This window comes from Takifugu flavidus, chromosome 17, assembly GCF_003711565.1.
Source record: "Takifugu flavidus isolate HTHZ2018 chromosome 17, ASM371156v2, whole genome shotgun sequence".
Lineage (NCBI taxonomy): Eukaryota > Metazoa > Chordata > Actinopteri > Tetraodontiformes > Tetraodontidae > Takifugu > Takifugu flavidus.
In genome coordinates, this window is record NC_079536.1 from 5,866,322 (window position 1) to 5,884,216 (window position 17,895).

General features: G+C 47.8%; 3 protein-coding genes across 8 annotated transcripts in view; 1 reads left to right on the forward strand and 2 right to left on the reverse strand.

The window, feature by feature from the left end:
• Window positions 1–200: 200 nt before the first annotated feature.
• spice1 (spindle and centriole associated protein 1) lies at window positions 201–4,542 on the reverse strand. Of its 3 annotated transcripts, XM_057013418.1 has the most exons (18): window positions 4,441–4,542; window positions 4,119–4,211; window positions 3,900–3,947; window positions 3,642–3,782; window positions 3,452–3,554; window positions 3,257–3,360; window positions 3,095–3,183; window positions 2,839–2,978; window positions 2,641–2,766; window positions 2,276–2,550; window positions 2,042–2,173; window positions 1,791–1,917; window positions 1,522–1,635; window positions 1,115–1,443; window positions 742–925; window positions 596–674; window positions 450–510; window positions 201–337 (listed from the first exon to the last, which is right to left on the reverse strand). In XM_057013418.1, the coding sequence occupies exons 2-18, from the start codon at window positions 4,209–4,211 to the stop codon at window positions 281–283; spliced, it is 2,202 nt and encodes a 733-aa protein (XP_056869398.1). In that variant the 5' UTR covers window positions 4,441–4,542; the 3' UTR covers window positions 201–280. The 3 variants fall into 3 exon arrangements, with proteins under 3 accessions (XP_056869398.1, XP_056869399.1, XP_056869400.1); XM_057013419.1 differs by lacking the exon at window positions 4,441–4,542 and having other exon boundaries at window positions 4,126–4,211; XM_057013420.1 differs by lacking the exon at window positions 4,441–4,542 and having other exon boundaries at window positions 4,051–4,147.
• A 758-nt stretch (window positions 4,543–5,300) lies between these two features.
• On the forward strand, window positions 5,301–10,767 carry LOC130513769 (protein shisa-2). Its single transcript, XM_057012790.1, has 2 exons — window positions 5,301–6,135; window positions 9,177–10,767. Exons 1-2 carry the CDS (start codon window positions 5,832–5,834, stop codon window positions 9,743–9,745), a joined length of 873 nt encoding a protein of 290 aa, XP_056868770.1. The 5' UTR covers window positions 5,301–5,831; the 3' UTR covers window positions 9,746–10,767.
• Window positions 10,768–11,458: 691 nt separating this feature from the next.
• The window catches only part of atp8a2 (ATPase phospholipid transporting 8A2), a 34,148-nt gene continuing 27,711 nt past the window's right edge, over window positions 11,459–17,895 (reverse strand). For all 4 annotated transcript variants that reach the window (XM_057012788.1, XM_057012787.1, XM_057012786.1 and 1 more), the window contains 5 exons: window positions 17,595–17,702; window positions 15,617–15,705; window positions 15,370–15,474; window positions 13,199–13,290; window positions 11,459–12,732 (listed from right to left, as the gene is read on the reverse strand). In XM_057012788.1, the coding sequence (XP_056868768.1) occupies window positions 12,638–12,732; window positions 13,199–13,290; window positions 15,370–15,474; window positions 15,617–15,705; window positions 17,595–17,702 (489 nt within the window). In that variant the 3' untranslated portion in view covers window positions 11,459–12,637. The remainder of the gene's footprint in view (window positions 12,733–13,198; window positions 13,291–15,369; window positions 15,475–15,616; window positions 15,706–17,594; window positions 17,703–17,895) is intronic.

Below are 17,895 nucleotides of genomic sequence, written 5' to 3' on the forward strand. Positions count from 1 at the left end.
GTCATTACACACCCTGTTTAATTTAAAGATGGTGCGAGCTGAACCGCTTCACTCTCCTCTCTTCTACACTCAATTACACGATGTTAAAATTACTGAGGACTCCTAAAGTGTCAACACGTTTACTAAAACTGTATAAGTATTTTACACCTAAGCACCATTTTATAACTATTTCGTTACTGTCAGGGAAAGAGGGTCTCAAATAGAATTCAATATTTAATAAAAGAATTTAAAAACATGAAAAAAGTACATTCGTAGAAGCTCCTCAGGTAGATTCTTCTTATCATCTCATGTGAGAAGACAGAGAAAACCACCCCTCTCGATGTCTCTCTCTGTCCATCTGTAGTGGGACAAAAAGGAGGGTGTGATATGGGGTTTAGGTGAGCCTGGCCAGACTGTACAGGTAGTGAAATCATATTAAACTTAAAACCCAATGATGTCAGTCAGTGTACCTGTGTTTTGCCACGTTGCTCTCCTCTAAAACTCTGCGAGGACACCCCAGGGATGCCAAATCTGAAAAACAAAGCAGATCCCATTATGAGACTTTCAATCTAATTACTAGCCTGATAGCGACACACACACTAAAATGGATACCAACTCTTTCGCATGTCTGCCGGTCTGTGACAGAAATGCCTTCTCTGGGAGCATCATGGACGCATCTGGACTTCTTCCTCCAGCTGTGAATGATTGCATAAGTGAATGTGTTTTAATGCAAATCCAGAATGCCAGAAAAAGCCGTTGTACCTGCGTATTGTGGACTGAATGCAGAGGCAGGGACGGGCGAGGCACAGGGAGAGACTACCGATGAGGCGTTTTGCTTCTGTTGCTCAATGAGCTCCAACAGTCGACCCCTCGCAGCGGCACTTTGCCTGTTTATCTCTAGGAGGCGCTGTTCGATACTGTTCACAGAGAGGTTAGACGATGATTCCTGCACAAGAAACATTAGGCTGCTATGATCAATCCGGAAGTGAGTGCCTGAGGCCCCCTTGTGGCTTAGTAATGCAACAAAATAGATTTGTATTTAATAAAAAGCCCAATGGATGCAGAAAATGTATATTTTAGAGGAAAAAAAAGAAATTTTACACAGAATGAGGTGTGTTACAAGACTCCATCTAACCTGTGTAAGTAGCATCTGTCCTTCGGTAGCCAGACCCTGGTGATTCTTCAAACCACCGCTCCTCTCGGTTTGTGTCGTGAAGCTTCCTGCACTGCTGGCCCTCTGCCCTCTCTGCTCACTGTCAGGTGCTCCTCCAGATGCCGGGCCAAGGTCTCTGGCCTGGCTAAGCTGGGCCTTGATCGCCTCGTTCTCTCTGCTAATTTTGGTGATCTCAGCCAGCATGGCCTCCGGAGAGAAGTCTGCAATCTGTGACACTGAGGAAGTGGGCGGCAGGCTGGCCAGACTGGGGGCCGACCCGCAGGCGCGGTGTGGTGGTGCAGGACCGGTCACTGAAGACGAGGACAGAGATGGAACTGGTGAATATGGCAGGATATAAAACTAAGATCAGATCTGAACTGGGCTCTTACCTGGCATCTGCTGCCATTTATGTCCCTGCCGAGGTGGGGAGAGGAGCACGGCTGGGGACGCACATGATCGTACTGATTGGGGATTTCTTTCAGCAGCCGGCGTCTGCTGGTAAACTACAACATGTAATGACAAAATTATGCACCAGTTAGGATTTAAACTGGTCAAAATGGTCCACTGGCTGATTGGTTGATTTCAAACGAAGAAAAAAAAAGGCAGGCATGCTGATGGAATATTGTATTCCTGTTTAACACAGACACACAAAACAGACCCGCAGCTTTGACTTTGGGCTCCTGGTGTATGTCATCTTGGATTTGCAGCGCTCCAAGTCCTCCCATCACCATTGCCATGGCATCCAACTTCTGCTCCATCTCAGCTGTCTGTTGTTGCAACCTGGCCTAGAGAGGAAGCAGAGAAAAGGAAGCAGCATTTGTTGGCTGTGTGTGGGCGCTGCAGGCCTGCGTGTTCTCAAATGGGGCAATCGTACCATCAGCGGTGGATTAAGACAATGCACTCTCTCACCTGCAGGGCGGCAACGTCTTTTCTCAGGGTCATCGTCTCAGTGGTGAGAGCATTAATCAGCCCTCGCTGTTCTTTCAACTCCTCCTCAAGTCTTTGTCTCTCCTGGACATCTTTGTGAATCACCTCGTCCCTCTGCAGACAGTACAGGGGGACATTTAATGAATGGATAAGTATGAAACTAACATATCAGATCAAAGAGGTCATGAGACAGTATGTAAATGCAACCTGCCATACCTGTTTGAGATGGTGCACTAAACGTCCCAGAGTGGAGACCAAGGCGACAGAGAACCCTGTCAGACCTTGTTTTGCATGTGTTCTTTGTCTATTTGGGGCTGATTCAGTGTCAAGAATCACAGTGTCCAATTCTGCCTCCACATGGCTCAACATGTCCTGCAGCAGCTGAAGACTGGTTTGGTCTCCGTTGAGAGATGAAACAGATGAGCCAGTCAATTCTGAACTCTGAGAGACACGTGTTCTGTTGATCCTGCGTGGATCACTCTGGATTTTTCCTGAAAAATACATGCAAATTTAGCCACAGGGTCATGATACGCCAATATATTATTGCACATTATGAATAAAAGATTCCATTCTAAGATTACCTGACTTGTTGAGAGTTAGCTCAGGGTTCAGGACTTGAGAGACCAGGTTTGATGGATCCTCTTTCTCTTTTTCTAACTGGTTTTGTCGGGGCTGAACACGCTGGACAGTCACTGTGGCGTTTAGCGCTGCCAAAAAAGTTGGGATGAGTTGTGCTATGGTCTTAGTTTAACTTCCTTTTTTTGAGGACACACTCCTACCTGTGGGATTTGGTGATTTGCCTGCTGTGGACGGGGTTGCAAGAAAATCCTCTCTGTCGCTATGTTCAGACTTGGGTTTGTCTTTAACTTGCTGGCTTGATTTTTTTTTGGAACGTGCCTTCATTTTTTGTAGATTGGCTCTACAAAAGCATTACAATCCCATTTTTGCAAAATGTGACACATTAGCAGTAATCAGGTTAATTTCAATTCTCAAATTGCAGACGCAGCCACCGTTTGCTAATGGAGACATCAGTACCTCTGGATTACATGACAGTCTGAAGAGGCAGTAGGGCAGGGATCTTCATCACTGCACTCTTCCTCCCAAACATCTACTTCATTTAGAGCCTGAAGAAAAATAATTGCACTTAAGAATATCAAAGTGTGACATATGTATGAATATGTCGAGGCATTTACAGACCTGCTGGTCTATCAGAGACAGTCTGGTAGGAGGTTCTACCCTCTGATGCTCAGGCGGCGGCAAGTCAGAGTCACATTTTGGAGCCATTGTCACACTGGGGTGTCCTGCAAAACCACATCTTTCAAATCTTCCAAACAAACAATTTAACAATAAAATTGTGCTTCTATTTCTGTGACTGAAGCAGACAGTTTCTACCTGTCTGCATGTGTGGAGCATCTCCGAATAAGTCCTTAACCACAGCCAGGGCTCTGTCTGAACGAGCGAGCACATCCTTTAACAGCAGCTGATCAGAGAACACCTGCAGGAGTAAAACCACATCATCATCCTTACCAATCAATCAGAAAGGAAAAAACTCTCTCAAAAAGGTTAATAGGAGCCCACAAACCTCCCTGATGATGCTGATGCTGGCCTGGTCTAAAGGAGCAGGGCTGCCAATATGTCTAAACCGGCGCTTCAAAGCTTTCTCTTTCAGTTCCCACTGAGCTGCAGCCTTGTTATGGGACTTGTGAATCTCGTGCCGGTGGTTCTGATGAAGAAATACTTGTTTAATTGTTTAATTACATAGGAGGTGGAAGAATGTAGTCAGTGTCAGTGGTTTGAGTCAAATGGCTGATGTCTGACTGGAGTGGTAGCGCTCCCTTACCAGCTCAGCATTTGTCAGCTTGTACACAGACAGGTCATTGACAGTGTTCTGAAACAAACAAGGAAGACTGTGAAGGACCACCTCGCTGGAAATTACGTTCAAAATGCGGTCGTTTCTTTATTCGAGCAGATTATGAGGATAAATGTCAAACCTAAATGGTCTGCAAGAAGGCCTTAATGCACCACTGGTTCCCAAGACAACCAAACTCTCAAAACTCACCACCCACTCTTTTTTAGGAGCTGGTGCCTTCTTTATGCGAACAACTCGTTTTCCTTTGCCGTGTGGTGGACGCCCAACTTTTGCAAACGACATCTGGTCAAAGACAACATTACATATTGGTTAAATCTCTGTAATAAACGCGTGGTCAGCTGTTTACTTGTGTTTGGTACAGAATCTGATAGAAAAGCGTCCCCCCAAAAGTTAGCAACTGTCGACCCAGCGATGCTAGTATTTGTTACTAGCCATTTACATAAAATATTCTTTTAACTGCAAGATACTCGTACACTAATAAAGTACATAAAATAGTTTTTTTTACCCTTACCTTCACGTTTCACTTCAGAGTTTTTTGTGTTCAAAAATTGAATGACGTTTTTCAAGGCGTCCATAATCCAACGTCACTTCCTCTACTGTTGCTATGGGCAACGCTTCACCGTGAAGCATGATGGGAAATAAAATACCGGGAAAGATAGGAAGCGGGAATACTAAACGGAAATACTAAATGTAGTTAAATAGAAATACATAACCATAAACGTGTAGATGTTTATATGTATTTAAAATATATAATATACTTGGAAAAAGTTCAGGGTCATTGAAGAACGTTGTGGTGTTATTACCCTGTAGCTGTATTCCTTTGTAAAGCCTCTACATGTAATACGCTTTACGTTTAATAAATATGTTTAAGAAAAATGACTTAATATAGATAAACGCGGCCACAAAAATGCTACAAAATTTTAGAAGTGTTTTTAAAAATGTTTGCAGAGGAGTGATTTCGTAATTGTCCACTAGATGTCGCCGTATCTCCTTAAGTAATCGCGGGTCAGGTGCCTGGAAGCGCAACTTTTGGTCTTCACAAAATATACAAGCTCACAGCTCATTAAGTAGTTTTAAAGTCTCTCAATTGCATAAATCGCATTAACTTCAACTGATAAATAGTTTGTCGGTTAGAATCGAATGTCAGTTCACCAGGTGACTAACGTGAACATGACGAATTAAAAATGATCGGGGGGGGGGGGGGATCAAAACCTTTTCAGTCATCAATAGAATTTTACTCCTGGTTTTGTGACACTAATTACAACAGTCATTACCACTTCTGCTTAGTTTAAATGCGTGTTTGCGTGACATTTAACACGCCCCTCTCATTCTGACGTAGACTGCGCGCTTTGGATCGGTCCATCTGACCCAGACCTGCCCCCCTCCGGCTTTGACGCTGAAGAATGCAAGGGGAGCCCGTAAAGTTTGAAAGGTTTTCTCTGCGCACGCTTCTGCCAGTGAGGGGTCCGTGAAGTGACAGCAGCCTAGATCAGAATACTGCGGTGGGTTCCTCGTTTGCGCGATTCCATTTAAAGAGGCGAAAGGAAACATGAATTCCTTCGTGACGGTATCCGAAGAGGAGATTATTCAGTTCTGGAGGTTTGAATAGACTTGTAAGATCAGTGTTTTTTCCGGGACAAATTTATTTGAGGTGTGGTTCGTGTAACTTTTGGAGAGCAACTTTTGCGGAGTCATTTGGAGACGTTGGAACTGAATTACGCACGGGATTTCTGCAAATACATGACAGCTTCTGAGTGGACCGCTTCTCCTTCACTTCATTCCTTCGACTCCCCATATTGCAATTACCCACCTTATTACTCCACTTACTAAGTCTGCTTGACGCGAGGAGTTAAATCCTTTCATTCTCCATCAGTGCGCCAGCGTGCGGCCACCTGGCCGAGGATGTACGGAGGAGGGTTCCCGACGTATGTCACCGTGATCGTGACCCTTCTCTTGGTCATCATCGACGTAAAAGCCAGCGGGGAGTATTGCCACGGCTGGCAAGACTCCCAAGGCGCTTGGAAAGAAGGGTTCCAGTGTCCGGAGAAGATCGACGCGGAGGACGCGATCATCTGCTGCGGGAAATGCGAGCTGCGCTACTGCTGCTCCAGCGTTGACGCGCGGCTGGATCAGGGCAGCTGCGAGAACGACCAGGAGGCTCAGAAACCCGGGGCAGAAAACAAGGACAATAAGGAGTCGGATGCAGGTACAAGGCCACAGCAGTACTATTTTAACTACTTAAGCTGACGTACGACTGTTTCATCCAAGATAGAGCATGTGGGGATATGGAGACTACCACAATAAAAGCACCAGTCACGCAGTTTTTAAAGGTGTTCAGAAACTGTTCAAAACTGTTTCGTTTTAGTTTAACTGAACAGGACATGTTTCTTGGGGTAAAAATGTCCCAGTTACAATGTTTTGAGGTAAACTTTTATTTCCACCCTTGCATGTTTACGCCATGCGTAAACGCAGAGCCATCACGGGATTTAATTTCCGCTCGTAAACCCAACAGTACGGCAGGATCTCCCAGTTTGGGCTCGATCTGCCGGCTCCTCCCGTTGGCAACGACAGCTGCAGGGAAGACAGGAGCAGACCCCCTTAAAAAAACACTTAACTGCACTCACAAATGGCAGACCGTGTCTGCTGCTGCTCTTATAAATAGGAGTGTTTGTTCCGGACCGTGGTGGTACAAGAAGGGGCTGGGGCTCAGATCACGCCGTCCCCACGGGGATCGAGTTTGGACTTGACCGGATCTTGGACGGTGGCTCACCGGAGGCGCTGACAGCTACTAAAATACACTGAAACACACACGCAAATTGCGTTTTGTATCACGATGTCCGATTTCCGTCAAATCCCAAACCCAGCAGTGATCCCGCAAGCCTGCCTTTAAAAGAGGCGAAAAAGGCGAACTCTTTATTCATTTAAAAAAAAAAATAACAACAACAACTTTTGGAGTGATTAGACTAAGTATACTCCACCCTGTTTGGGCATTCATCCTGCTTACATTCCTATAAATTAATCTACCATTAAGATCCTTGGAGCCACATCACAGCTGGGATTAAAGATCAACAAGGAGATAAGAGTCCTCCAGAAACAGAGCAAATTTTAGACATCTGAGAAAGGCCTTTTCCCCTGAAGGTAATCCGTCATTAATGATTCCTTATCGCCACTGGAAGACATATAAGCATTTCAGACACTGGCCCCCAGCCAGTGTGACTCAAAATAGCTCAAGAAAATCAGTTTTCCCAACAGTATTTTATTGTTCCTTCTTGCACTTGCAGCCAATAAATCATCCAGGGAAAGATACATGGGACGTCAGTGGGGTTTACAGGAAATTATTAATGTGTGCTGCACAGAGGAACATATGGTATTTAGGAACAAGAGAATGCCTGTGGGATACCCGCAACAGGCAAGGCAGAGTCCAGCCATGAAGGCTGCGCCCCAACTAGAGCTTAAGGGAGACAGGGCTGCTGCTGCAGCAACAGGTGTGCAAGAGAGAACAGCGGGAGGGTCTGCATGTGCTAATGATGAGAAACTCACACGTGGATGAAGCTCTGCATGCCCGAAACTGTAGGCTGCTTTAAAATGCCCTTTATGTTGCACAGGAAAAGATCTGTTGCCATGAAACTGATTTACTTCCCATCACTGTTAGGATTGTTTTTCAGCCCCTGACTTTAGCTCAAGTCGTTATTGTTAGTGCACGAAGCTAACACTGAAAATTCAAGCTAACTGCCAAACGGGAGCGTGAGGTAAGCGTTTAAACTGGAGCAGCAATTCATTCCTGCCTTGGACGTCAAAGACTTGTGACCTTCCAACATGCTGGGCTAATCGCCTTAGAGTAAAGCAGTTAGAACTCAGCGCTAGCAGCAGAAAAATGTTGCTTGTGCACAGTAGCATTAGCCAGAATCCAATAATGTCACATTCTGCATCAAGCAAAGGAGAGGATTCAGAGAAAATGTGGCCGTGAATGCATCCCCGCTGCTGCTTCATCAGCCCCTGGCAGCATTTGGAGAGTGTTCACAGTGCGATAAAAGACAAGATACTGTTTCTAATCACTAATCTTAGTCATCCATGAAGGGGGGGAGTGTAAGTTGAGATATTAAGATGGAGACGAGTTAAGTGCAGATTAAGGGCTCTCTCCGAGATTCCTTTCTCAGGACCTGTTTACAGAAAGGTGCGCAGATGTGAGGCGCTCTGAAGTCGACACCGCCAGGCCGGCGGAGGCCTCGGTCTGTTTCATGTGGCCCCTGGTCTTTGTCTTTTGTCACCTCGGCAGATGAACATCCCCGAGCTCTTAGCCGGCGTCATAAGTGAATCCTTTTTAATGCGCCGCTACTTTTGATGGCTGTTCTGAAGAGTTTCTCAGCGCTTTACGGATGCATTTCAAACAGACAATAGGAAACCGGAGCCGGGTGCCACCTCTCCCTCTCTCTGGCGTACGGTTACGCTTCAGGAGACGTGGGCACATTCAGGGTGGAAAACAACTGCGCCCCATGGGGACAATAAAACACTACTAATCACTTAGGTTGTAACACGGTCGTCATTGTGTCGGTGGGGTGATTGCACGGGGCCAGAAGGAGAAGGAACGGTTTATGAGGAACACCTCATCACACCAGTCAGTCTCTGCCAAGACCCATTTACTCCGTAATGATTTAAAAGAAAATGGTTTAGTGGGAGTTTGGTGCTCTGGCAACAAAGACAACAGAGAAACGAGCTGTTTACGGTGAAGAGCAGCGCATTTTGAGGTTGATTTGTTGATTTTACTTTGATTTTTTTTTTTTGCCGTCAAAGAAAGAAAAGGTCAGTGAAATAAACTTGGCCCGCCGCTGCTCGCCGCCCCTCCAGCTGCCTTAAGTCATTCAGCGGTAATTCCGTCCTTTAAGCGCGGGCCAAGAGCTGCGTTCAGCATGAGCGAGTGATTTTCAAAGAGTTGGTCATAAAGAGCCGGGGTGGGGGGTGGGATCTGCTAATAACTGGCTGTCGGTGTCACCCGAACAAACACACACACACACACACACACACACAGGTCTGCGGGGTCAAGGAGGCGGGGGAAACAGTAGGGGGCTGAGGATTAAAACAGATCAAAACAAAGTTAATAACTGCTAATGAGCCCTGGGCTCCCCGGGGACCCAGAACACCTTTCATTCTTACTCCAACTTCTGCTCGCGTCTTTTGTTCGGATCCCTGCAGAATTGTTTGATTTGATGTATGGATGTATGTTCTAACTGTAACTTCCTCTCTGTGCAGTGCCCATCTACGTGCCCTTCCTGATCGTGGGCTCTGTGTTTGTGGCCTTCATCCTGGTGGGCTCCGGGGTCGCCGTGTGCTGCTGCCGCTGCCTGAGGCCCAAGCAGGAGCTGTCATCGGGGGGAGGAACAGGAAGTGGGTCTGGCAGCGGGCGACTCCTGGAGACCATCCCCATGATGGCCAGCACGAGCACCTCCAGGGGCTCGTCATCGCGTCAGTCCAGCACGGCGACCTCGTCGAGCTCCTCTGCCCCGGCCGCTGTGCCCCGCCCCGCCGCCCCCGCCCTGATGCGGGCGCAGGCCTCCTGCTGCTTGCCCCCCGACGCCAGCGTCTTCGTCAACATGCCCACCAACTTCTCCGTGCTCAACTGTCAGCAGGCCACGCAGATCATGCCTCATCAAGGACAGTTCCTGCACCCACAGTACATCGGCTACGCCCACCCCGTGTCCCCTCCCGCGGCCTTCCTGGACGCCCAGGGAGGGTACAGACCCCTCCAATCCCCGTGCCCTCCACCTACCAGTGGATCCAGTGTCACCGGTGACCAGAAATACCCTGCAGTGACTGTGTGATGGGGGGGGGAGAGGGGTCGTCCTGCAAACCACTCTGTCACATCGTTGTGAAGCTGAGCCTGTGAGGCCTGTGCCAGAGATCAACAGAGTGGAAGCGGGAGGTCAAGGACTCACAGAACACACCCGGGCGCGACCTCCCCGGCTCTCGTGTGCGGCGTACGGTCTCCTGGCAACTTTAAGCGAGCCGAGCTCGGCCTGGGACGGATGGATAAACGACTTTTTTTCTGTGTTGTTGCAAATACAAAACTGCACATCTGGCAGCGGGTGGCGCGACGGAAACCGCGTGTGCGCGAGGCCTCGTCCGTACGCGCGTTCCCGGCTCACGCCTGAGTGAATGACGCGGCGCTGATTTATAGCAGCGGACGTGACGACAGTGGATACCGGAGCCAAACGAATGCGACCGCACGCCACGTTCACGCCGCGGCGGCCCAGACGTGAGAGAGGTGTAATGGAAAACGCAGGTGGCGTGATGGGGAAGGCAGCCTCCGTCTCCCTGCAGAACATTTAAAGCAGCCTATATCCTATACAAGACCCCCCCTATTGCCCCCCTTGACAGGAAAAACCACATAAATACCACAGCAGAAAAAATGAAAATGGCAGTTAATGGAGCTGACAAGTGTGTGTGTGTGTGTGTGTGTGTGAGGTAGCTCTGAGTTAATTACACAGCGAGGCCTCCATCAACTGCCCCCTTTGCTCATGTGAGAGGTGTGTGTATGTGTGTGTTTAACACTTCAAGCACAGTAACCTGGAACCAATTTTTCCCACTAAAAACAGTCCCAGTGAGTGTTTTTATTTTTTAACTTTAATCTGGGGGGGGGGCAAAGCCCATTTTGCCGTTGCATTTTTCCGGCCAGGGCGCTGCGCTCTCGTCGGTAACTCAGTAATGTGCAACTTGAGGAATGTGCTGCTCTGCTCCGGCTCTGAAACCACCGGCATGTTTGTGCACCTCGGCTGTGCTCTGAGCACAAGGATTTGGCAGATTTGTATTTGTAACAAAAAAAAATAAAAATCTGTATAAAATCTGTAGGAAAAGGCTCAATTGGGGGGCAGGAGGATAAAACGATGAACTTCTAAATATAAATTGATGCGTTTGGGGGGTTTATCAGCTGGATTCTATGGAACAAGTGGAACTGGGATGAAAGGTGGGATTGGTTTGGCTCTGAGCGGAAGCCCGATTTACACGCGTACACACGGGGAAATGCTGCTGCTGCTGGTTCAGACTCTCTAATTCCCCTGCAAACACAAACACTTTCATGCTTAAATGCTAATTACAGCCGTTCGCAGACAGCCCGCCACCCACAGAGGTCACAGCCAATGACGTCACCTCACCTGAGGTTGAGGTTTTTTTTTCTGTGCGGATTCCGCTGCAGCTTTTGGGGAGGGGAGGGGGGGATTTCAAAAGCCTAAATGGCATTCTGGCTCCTGTTCAGCCGTGACCTCCAATGGATCCTCCATCCCAGGGCAGCTGTAGTCGGGCTGTGGGCTGGGCGGCGTCCAGGAAGGTGGGTGGGAATGGGATCTCTAGTTGGCCTCCAGCACGCTGGAAGGAGAGGAGGGGGGTGGGGGTGGGCTAATCGGCTAATGGTCTGTCCGCAGTGACTCTCCTGAGCTCAGAGAGGGAGCGTGGGAGAGGTTTGATATCAAATCATATAGTCCAACCCTTCCCACAGAGGGGACGGCTTCTAATTAAGAGACAGAGACGTCGACTCAGACTATGGATTGATTAGATTTAATGATTAGGACTCAGATGGACAACCCCCGCCCTCCCAACATTTCAGCCTTGCATTCCTGAACCAAAGTTTTCAACAGGGAGCACAGAGTGGTCTCTACATTCAGACTGATCCCCGAGGCAGAAAAACACACGCTGGCGAGTGTCTCCATAATCAGATCCCTTTGGATGCCTATTAGCGCTAGTTCAAGTAAAATGCTCCTCTAAAACTCTCCGTGTATGAGTAAAAAAACAGACATGAATTAAAAGACCAAACGTACACTTTGAAGTTCACTTAAATAAACAAGAAGACAACGAAGAAGTCCAGTAAATAGTGGAAATCCAACAGAAAGGTGGAAGCTCTGATGTCAGGCTCGCCGTGTCAACAGGAAACAGAATTAAATATTTAAAGACAGAAGTTCTACAGAGATTACGGCCATGATAAGGAAGCAAGGGAAGGAAGCAAGAGGACGTCCCATTGGAGCTGGAGAGGTTGCGGCGAGGTGGCGGTCTGCTCTGGTGCGGGCGTTCCGCCTTAGTTGCATCTCTGCGGAGCACGGCAGTTTGGCGCAGCGCCGCGACGGGTCGAGAGGTGACGGGAAGCCTCTGAGCAAGGGTGCATAGCTCTGGCGCTCCCTGGTTCTGGTCCCTCCCTCCGTGCGTTTGGTTTGACCCCCCCCCTCCCCACCCTGCATATGATGATGGATTAGCTTAGCTCGAGACTTTAGATGAGAGGTAACCGTGGTAGCTAATGCATACACATGCACACAAACACAGGAGCGCCAAGGCGTGAAGACGGATACTGGGATAAACGCGTACGCCATCAGACACACACGCACGCACACACACACGTACACGCAGTGACATGAAGCCAACCCAGTCTGCAGGGTTATGAGCAGCAGTCTCTGGGCTCGACTCGTCATGCCTGTGTATGATTCTCATGCTTGTGCAGCTCGAGTGACTGTAAAGAATGTTAATTCCGTGAACTCGTCCCGGGTCCGTCTCTGGGTCAGTCCCTCCGTGCCACCGTGCCACCGTGACCCCCTCCCCCATTAGGTCATAGCTCCAGATAAGGCCACAGCAGGGGCTGGTCACGCGGCGTGAGGGTGTCATGTGAGTATTTCTGCGGTTGTCACCTCGACGGCCATCGCCAAGGTGAGCCAAAACCTCGGTCGGGGGTGGGACTAGATGCTGGGGCGTTGGCGGGTGGTATCATATGAGCGCACTACCTGGGACTGGGACACCACACCGTGTTCCTCCTGAGAGAAAGCATAACCGTCTACGGAGAGAAAGAAGAGACGGAAAACTTTTAGCGCTAATATACATTAACTTCCACCACATACCACAAAAAATATATAGAAAAAACAGCCCAACAAGGGGAACAAAGGCCGTATTCATGACAGGACTGTAAGGTTGGATTACCTAAGTATGTAAGGGGGTTTCTAATTTTCTGCTAACAATGCGTGCGCGCTCCTGGCTAAATACTGCTACATGAAATAAAAGCACTTCCTCCCACGCTTTCCCAGCCGAACGGTTGATACGCTTAATTAAACAACAGTCATAATAATTAACCAGTTTAGCTTCTCAACCACCACATCACCCTGCTTTCATCTCCTCCTCTCCAGTTTTAGTTTACACTGGCAGGGGCCCGAGCTGTGGTCGTGAGCGTTGGGAATGGCGCTCTCTTCTCGTCGATGACGGGCGAGCGGCGCCAGGGGGCTGCGCACGCTGCTAACGATACTTACGCGACACCGTCTGTTGCACTGAGTTTGAGCGTCCGACGCTCGAAGGTGTTTTCCTAAAGACTCTTGTCAGCAGACGGGCCCGTTCGTTTAGACTGCAGAGAGAAAGAAGCTGCGTTAAAGAGAGAATCCAGGCTGCAACGCCGCTGCGCAACAATCGCTCGCTACTTTCTGAACCACTTGACTTCCTTAACACCCAGTTATGAGCTGTGGCAGATTTAACCGCTCTTCTGAGACCTGACACAATATTTGATTTTCAGCTGCGGGATGATTAAAAACAGACCTTCAAAAGATAATCTTTCTTTCGGGCATTAGCACAGACACACGGCGCTTGTGAGTCAGCAGACCGGAGGTCAGAAATCCTGTAGGTGGCTGATGTGATTCTGACTGTACCTGACATCATGTTTAATCCAGCAGTAAGTCATAAAGGGGCTGCAGAGTAACTGGACGGCCGTGCTCCCCTATTCCCCCTCCTCCCAGTGCCCCTCTTTCCAAGAAGAAGACTGAATTCTCTGTTCGGAGACCACACGCCGTTGCAGCTCCTCTCCTCCAGCCACCAAAAATAACTAAACCTTTTCCAGATATTGCGCACTAATGCGCGCACACAGGCTTTATTTACACAGATACTTCTCTCTCGAGCCGTCACATCATCAATGCCGACATTTAGGTCTTTCCACAGAGGCGCTGCACAGGAACGCAACAATGCTTGCACCCCTGAGAGCGCCAGAGTTTCTCTTTTTTGGACTATTTAATGCAAAGAGATACATTTATCTTCTAATGGAGAGTTCCATTTACCCAAGAGGGGAATCAGAGGAACCCTGCCTTCATGGGGTTAATATTTGGATCAGGTAGTTGGATTTCTTGATAATTTATGTTACAGATGGGAATTTGGGTGAAAGAAAACAAAAGATGTCTGCTAGATAAATGGCAGTGTTGAAACTTGCTAAAAGACAGATGCAATGGTGACTGTACAAGTCAAATAAAGGCTCGTACATCGGCGTCACCTTGACGTGTCCTCTGTGGTTATATTTCTTCTGATTCATAAGGTCTGGAGAATGTGCCTCATTTGAATTCTTCCCATAAGACTCCCCCTGTTCTCATTCCCGTGTAGACCTCTCCGCCATCCAAAAAGCTACAAACACACATTCGCTTCTCTTTCGCTCCATTGCTTTTTGCCCACGACTATTTTATTTCTGTGTTTTTGTTACGTAGAAGGCCTGCGTGTTTCCGGGATTAAAGCAGGGTCAGCGTCATGGTCACCACACTTCAGTCCCAGACCTACCTATAATGGCTACTCCTTCACAGATTCCTAACTTTATTATAAAAACTATAATGATTAATTATTACCAACTTGGTTCCTCATGTTTTTTCTCAATTTTTAAAAAGATAGACACTCTTTATGATTTTGTGAGCAGTAGTAAGAAAGTGAAGTGCTAAATTAAGCTAATTAGCTTAGCTCAAACACTGGACAGGCTAGGCACATCGAATCTTCTTGGATGACAGGAAGGAGGCCCATAAAAAAACTACTTAAATATACGTATACTACGCTAAACTACACAACACAACCAGCTCTAACAAAGCTCTAAAAACACCAGGCACAGATAAACCGCAGTAAAAGAACTACAGACACATTCAGGAAACACACCAGGGCTGTACAGCAGCTCAAATTGATCCACCTGAGAAGCAACCCAGAGATGCAATGTCAGAAAAATAGACACACAAAGAAAAAAAATACAGGGAACAAGTGGCAAACAGATAAGAAGCATGAATGGAAACACACAAGGGTCATTCCAGAGCAGCCCGAGAACAGTGCAAACCCAGAGGCTACCTCAGTCAACACGTGACGGCTGTGGCGCTACGGCAGGATCTCAGTCTTGGCATCAGCGCTGCAGACGGCGCCACGCACACACAATCAAAGACTTGGCTGGTAATTTGAATCAGGTGTCCCTTTACAGTTTAATGTCCCGCAACCTTTATGAGGTTTAAAATGGCCAGTTTGATTTGAATCAACTCTATGACAGAAGGTGGAGAGATGATCAAATAAAAGTTCTTCAGCTTCTTTGAGTAAACTTCTTTATATACTGTATAAATATCACCTTTATGTGATTGTGCACATAAATGAATGCATTCATCCTAAATGTTAAAACACATCAAAGTCCCTCCTGTGGCCGTACCTGCGGCTGCTGGCGTCTCTGAGTACAGCTGCTCCTGGGTCGACGGCCTGAGCCTCCAGCTCCTGCACCTCCTCCAGCAGAGACTTCCTCACAGTGCGTCGCATGCTGCGAAGCAAAATCAGCGAGACAGACGGGCGAAGAGCACTCATTAAATAAAGAGTTGACACGCGCCCAGTGTGGGTAATGTAAACACGTCGCTGGGATGTATGGATTCCCCCTTATATTTATAAAAACGTGCTCCACTTACGCGGACCAAGTGAAGTCTTTGAGTAAACACATGGTGGGCACTAAGACCAGGCCCAGCCAGAAGTGCCAGCACTGCATCACCTTGCCAGCCTGCAATGACAGCACAGAAACTCCGTTAATTTTGCCGCTGAGTCATTTTTTCCCGAGCTCAGATAAACACATGTGGGAAAAAAGTGGAGCGAAGTTAGAAACAAAAAAGAACAGAGGCCTTTGCATACTTTACTGCCTTCTCAGAGGCTGTATCTGAGCACCTCCCGAGCTGAAACACCCTTCAAAACTACTAGTGAGTAATCAAAAATCCCCCCTACCTGATGCGGCCAGATGCAGCTGGCCTTGCTGACCTTTGACCCCCCCCTCCGTCTGTCTCCAGGGGTTAATCTGGTATCTAACCACTGTCTACATGTGTCAGTCAGTCTGTCTCCTCTCCTCTCACTCCTACAGCTCTCTTTATCCTGTGGCACCCGCCAGGCAACTATTGTTTTATTATGATTCCAACAATTTCCCTTTGACTCTCCAATTCCTTCCCTCCCAGTGCTAGTTTTCCTCAGCATGCACGTCATGTGTCACGGAGAGACAAATTAGTCTCCAGCTACACAAGGATAATCAACCGTAAATCTCTGGAATCTCTGTCCCCTTCAGCTGGATAACATCAGAAACAAAGTGGACGCTCTTGTCTTGACATTTCTGTTATCGACAGTGTGACCAGAACCTTCCACAACTGAATGAACCATACAGTCGTGCCAAAAATACCTGCCAGGAAAACTAAATGTTCAGCTATATAATGCACATGGTATACTTTACCCACTTAAAATACTTCTAGTTAAATTTGAATTCCACAATTAGACATTTGCTATAAAGATAAAGCTATAATGTTGGAGTTATATAACCCAGTATAATTTAAACACAGCATGTCTGTTTGAGTTGCTTTTCAATTATCTGTATCTGCTGTTTAAATCCAACTGCCGAGCGGAGATGAAGAACCGTAAACGCGCGACCTTCGTAAATGTATTTATTTACTGCGAAGCTGCACGGAACTGGATTCGCAGACACAAAGACTTCCCCTTCCTCCCACCCAGACAGATGGAAATATAGAATAGAGGAAGCTGAAATAAGAGAGTTAATCTGGTAGTTATGGGGGCTGGTGGTGTTTAATGTCTCTGAACTGGCAGCTGCGCGGAGGCTTGGCTGCATTCCTGATTTCGGACTTTAACTGAATAGACACTAGAACCTACTTCCTTTGCCCACTCCAAGGGCCTCCACCTACTTAGCGGGGGCACCTCTGTCCAGTCCCCAATTGCTCCCAATCAAGGACCTAACATCCCTTCCTCCCCCACCTCCTGACCCTCATCATCATCATCATCATCGTCATCAGCAGCAGCAGCAGCAGGTCCATCTCTTGAGTCAACACCTCCGCAAAGGGCCGTAAAAGCCCCGGAGCTCGGGTGACATGCAGCAGGTGCAGGGAGCCTGGTGAGAGGGGCCGGCGGACATAAATCTCTGCGATGGCTCCAGCTGAGGCGACGTGGAACACCCAAGAGGTGAGTCTGGAAGGCGCCACAGTCGCCGCCCGGGTTATAAAAAGCATCCTGAACTAAAACTTGACAAGAGATGTCTTAATATTAAATCCCATTGGAAAAGCCATCAGCCTGAATGCTGACGTAAATGTCTTGATTTGACCTTAAAAAGCACTGAATGCTTTTCATTCTGCTCAATTTCCTGACCCAATATCCGCTCTATAGAATCAGCAGCATAGGAATTGATTTTTCTTTTCCTGACCCCCAGTAATAAGTGCACCATTCCGCACCGTGACCAAACAGACCATAATTATGTCTGAACTCTGTTAAAAGAGAACTCCTTGATTACATGAAATCAGTAAATGTGCTGGCACATTTCTTCACTGTCCACCAGGAACAACTGAGGGGCAGATGATGGGTTATTTTAACCCCATTGTCTCCGGGTTAGTGAAACGTTTGACTTGCCTGGCCCCGCATGTCGGGGGCGATGGGGAGGGTGGGCCAGATGGCGGAGTAGAAGGCAAAGAAGACCATCCAGAGAATCATGCTTCCCCACACTGCCAGGTGAGAGAACTGCAAGGGAAAAAAGTGCACAGGGAGCGGAGATTAAGAGACAGAGAAGCGAGGTGGCGTGAGGTCAGGAACCTAGACGTGCGGCTCATCCGGATATGAGCAGCCTTTCCCTCCCGCCCTGGTCCCGCTCTCTGTGATCTGCTGTAAGGGGACACTGTGTGAATTCCAGTGGGAGTCTGCTTCATTACTGCCA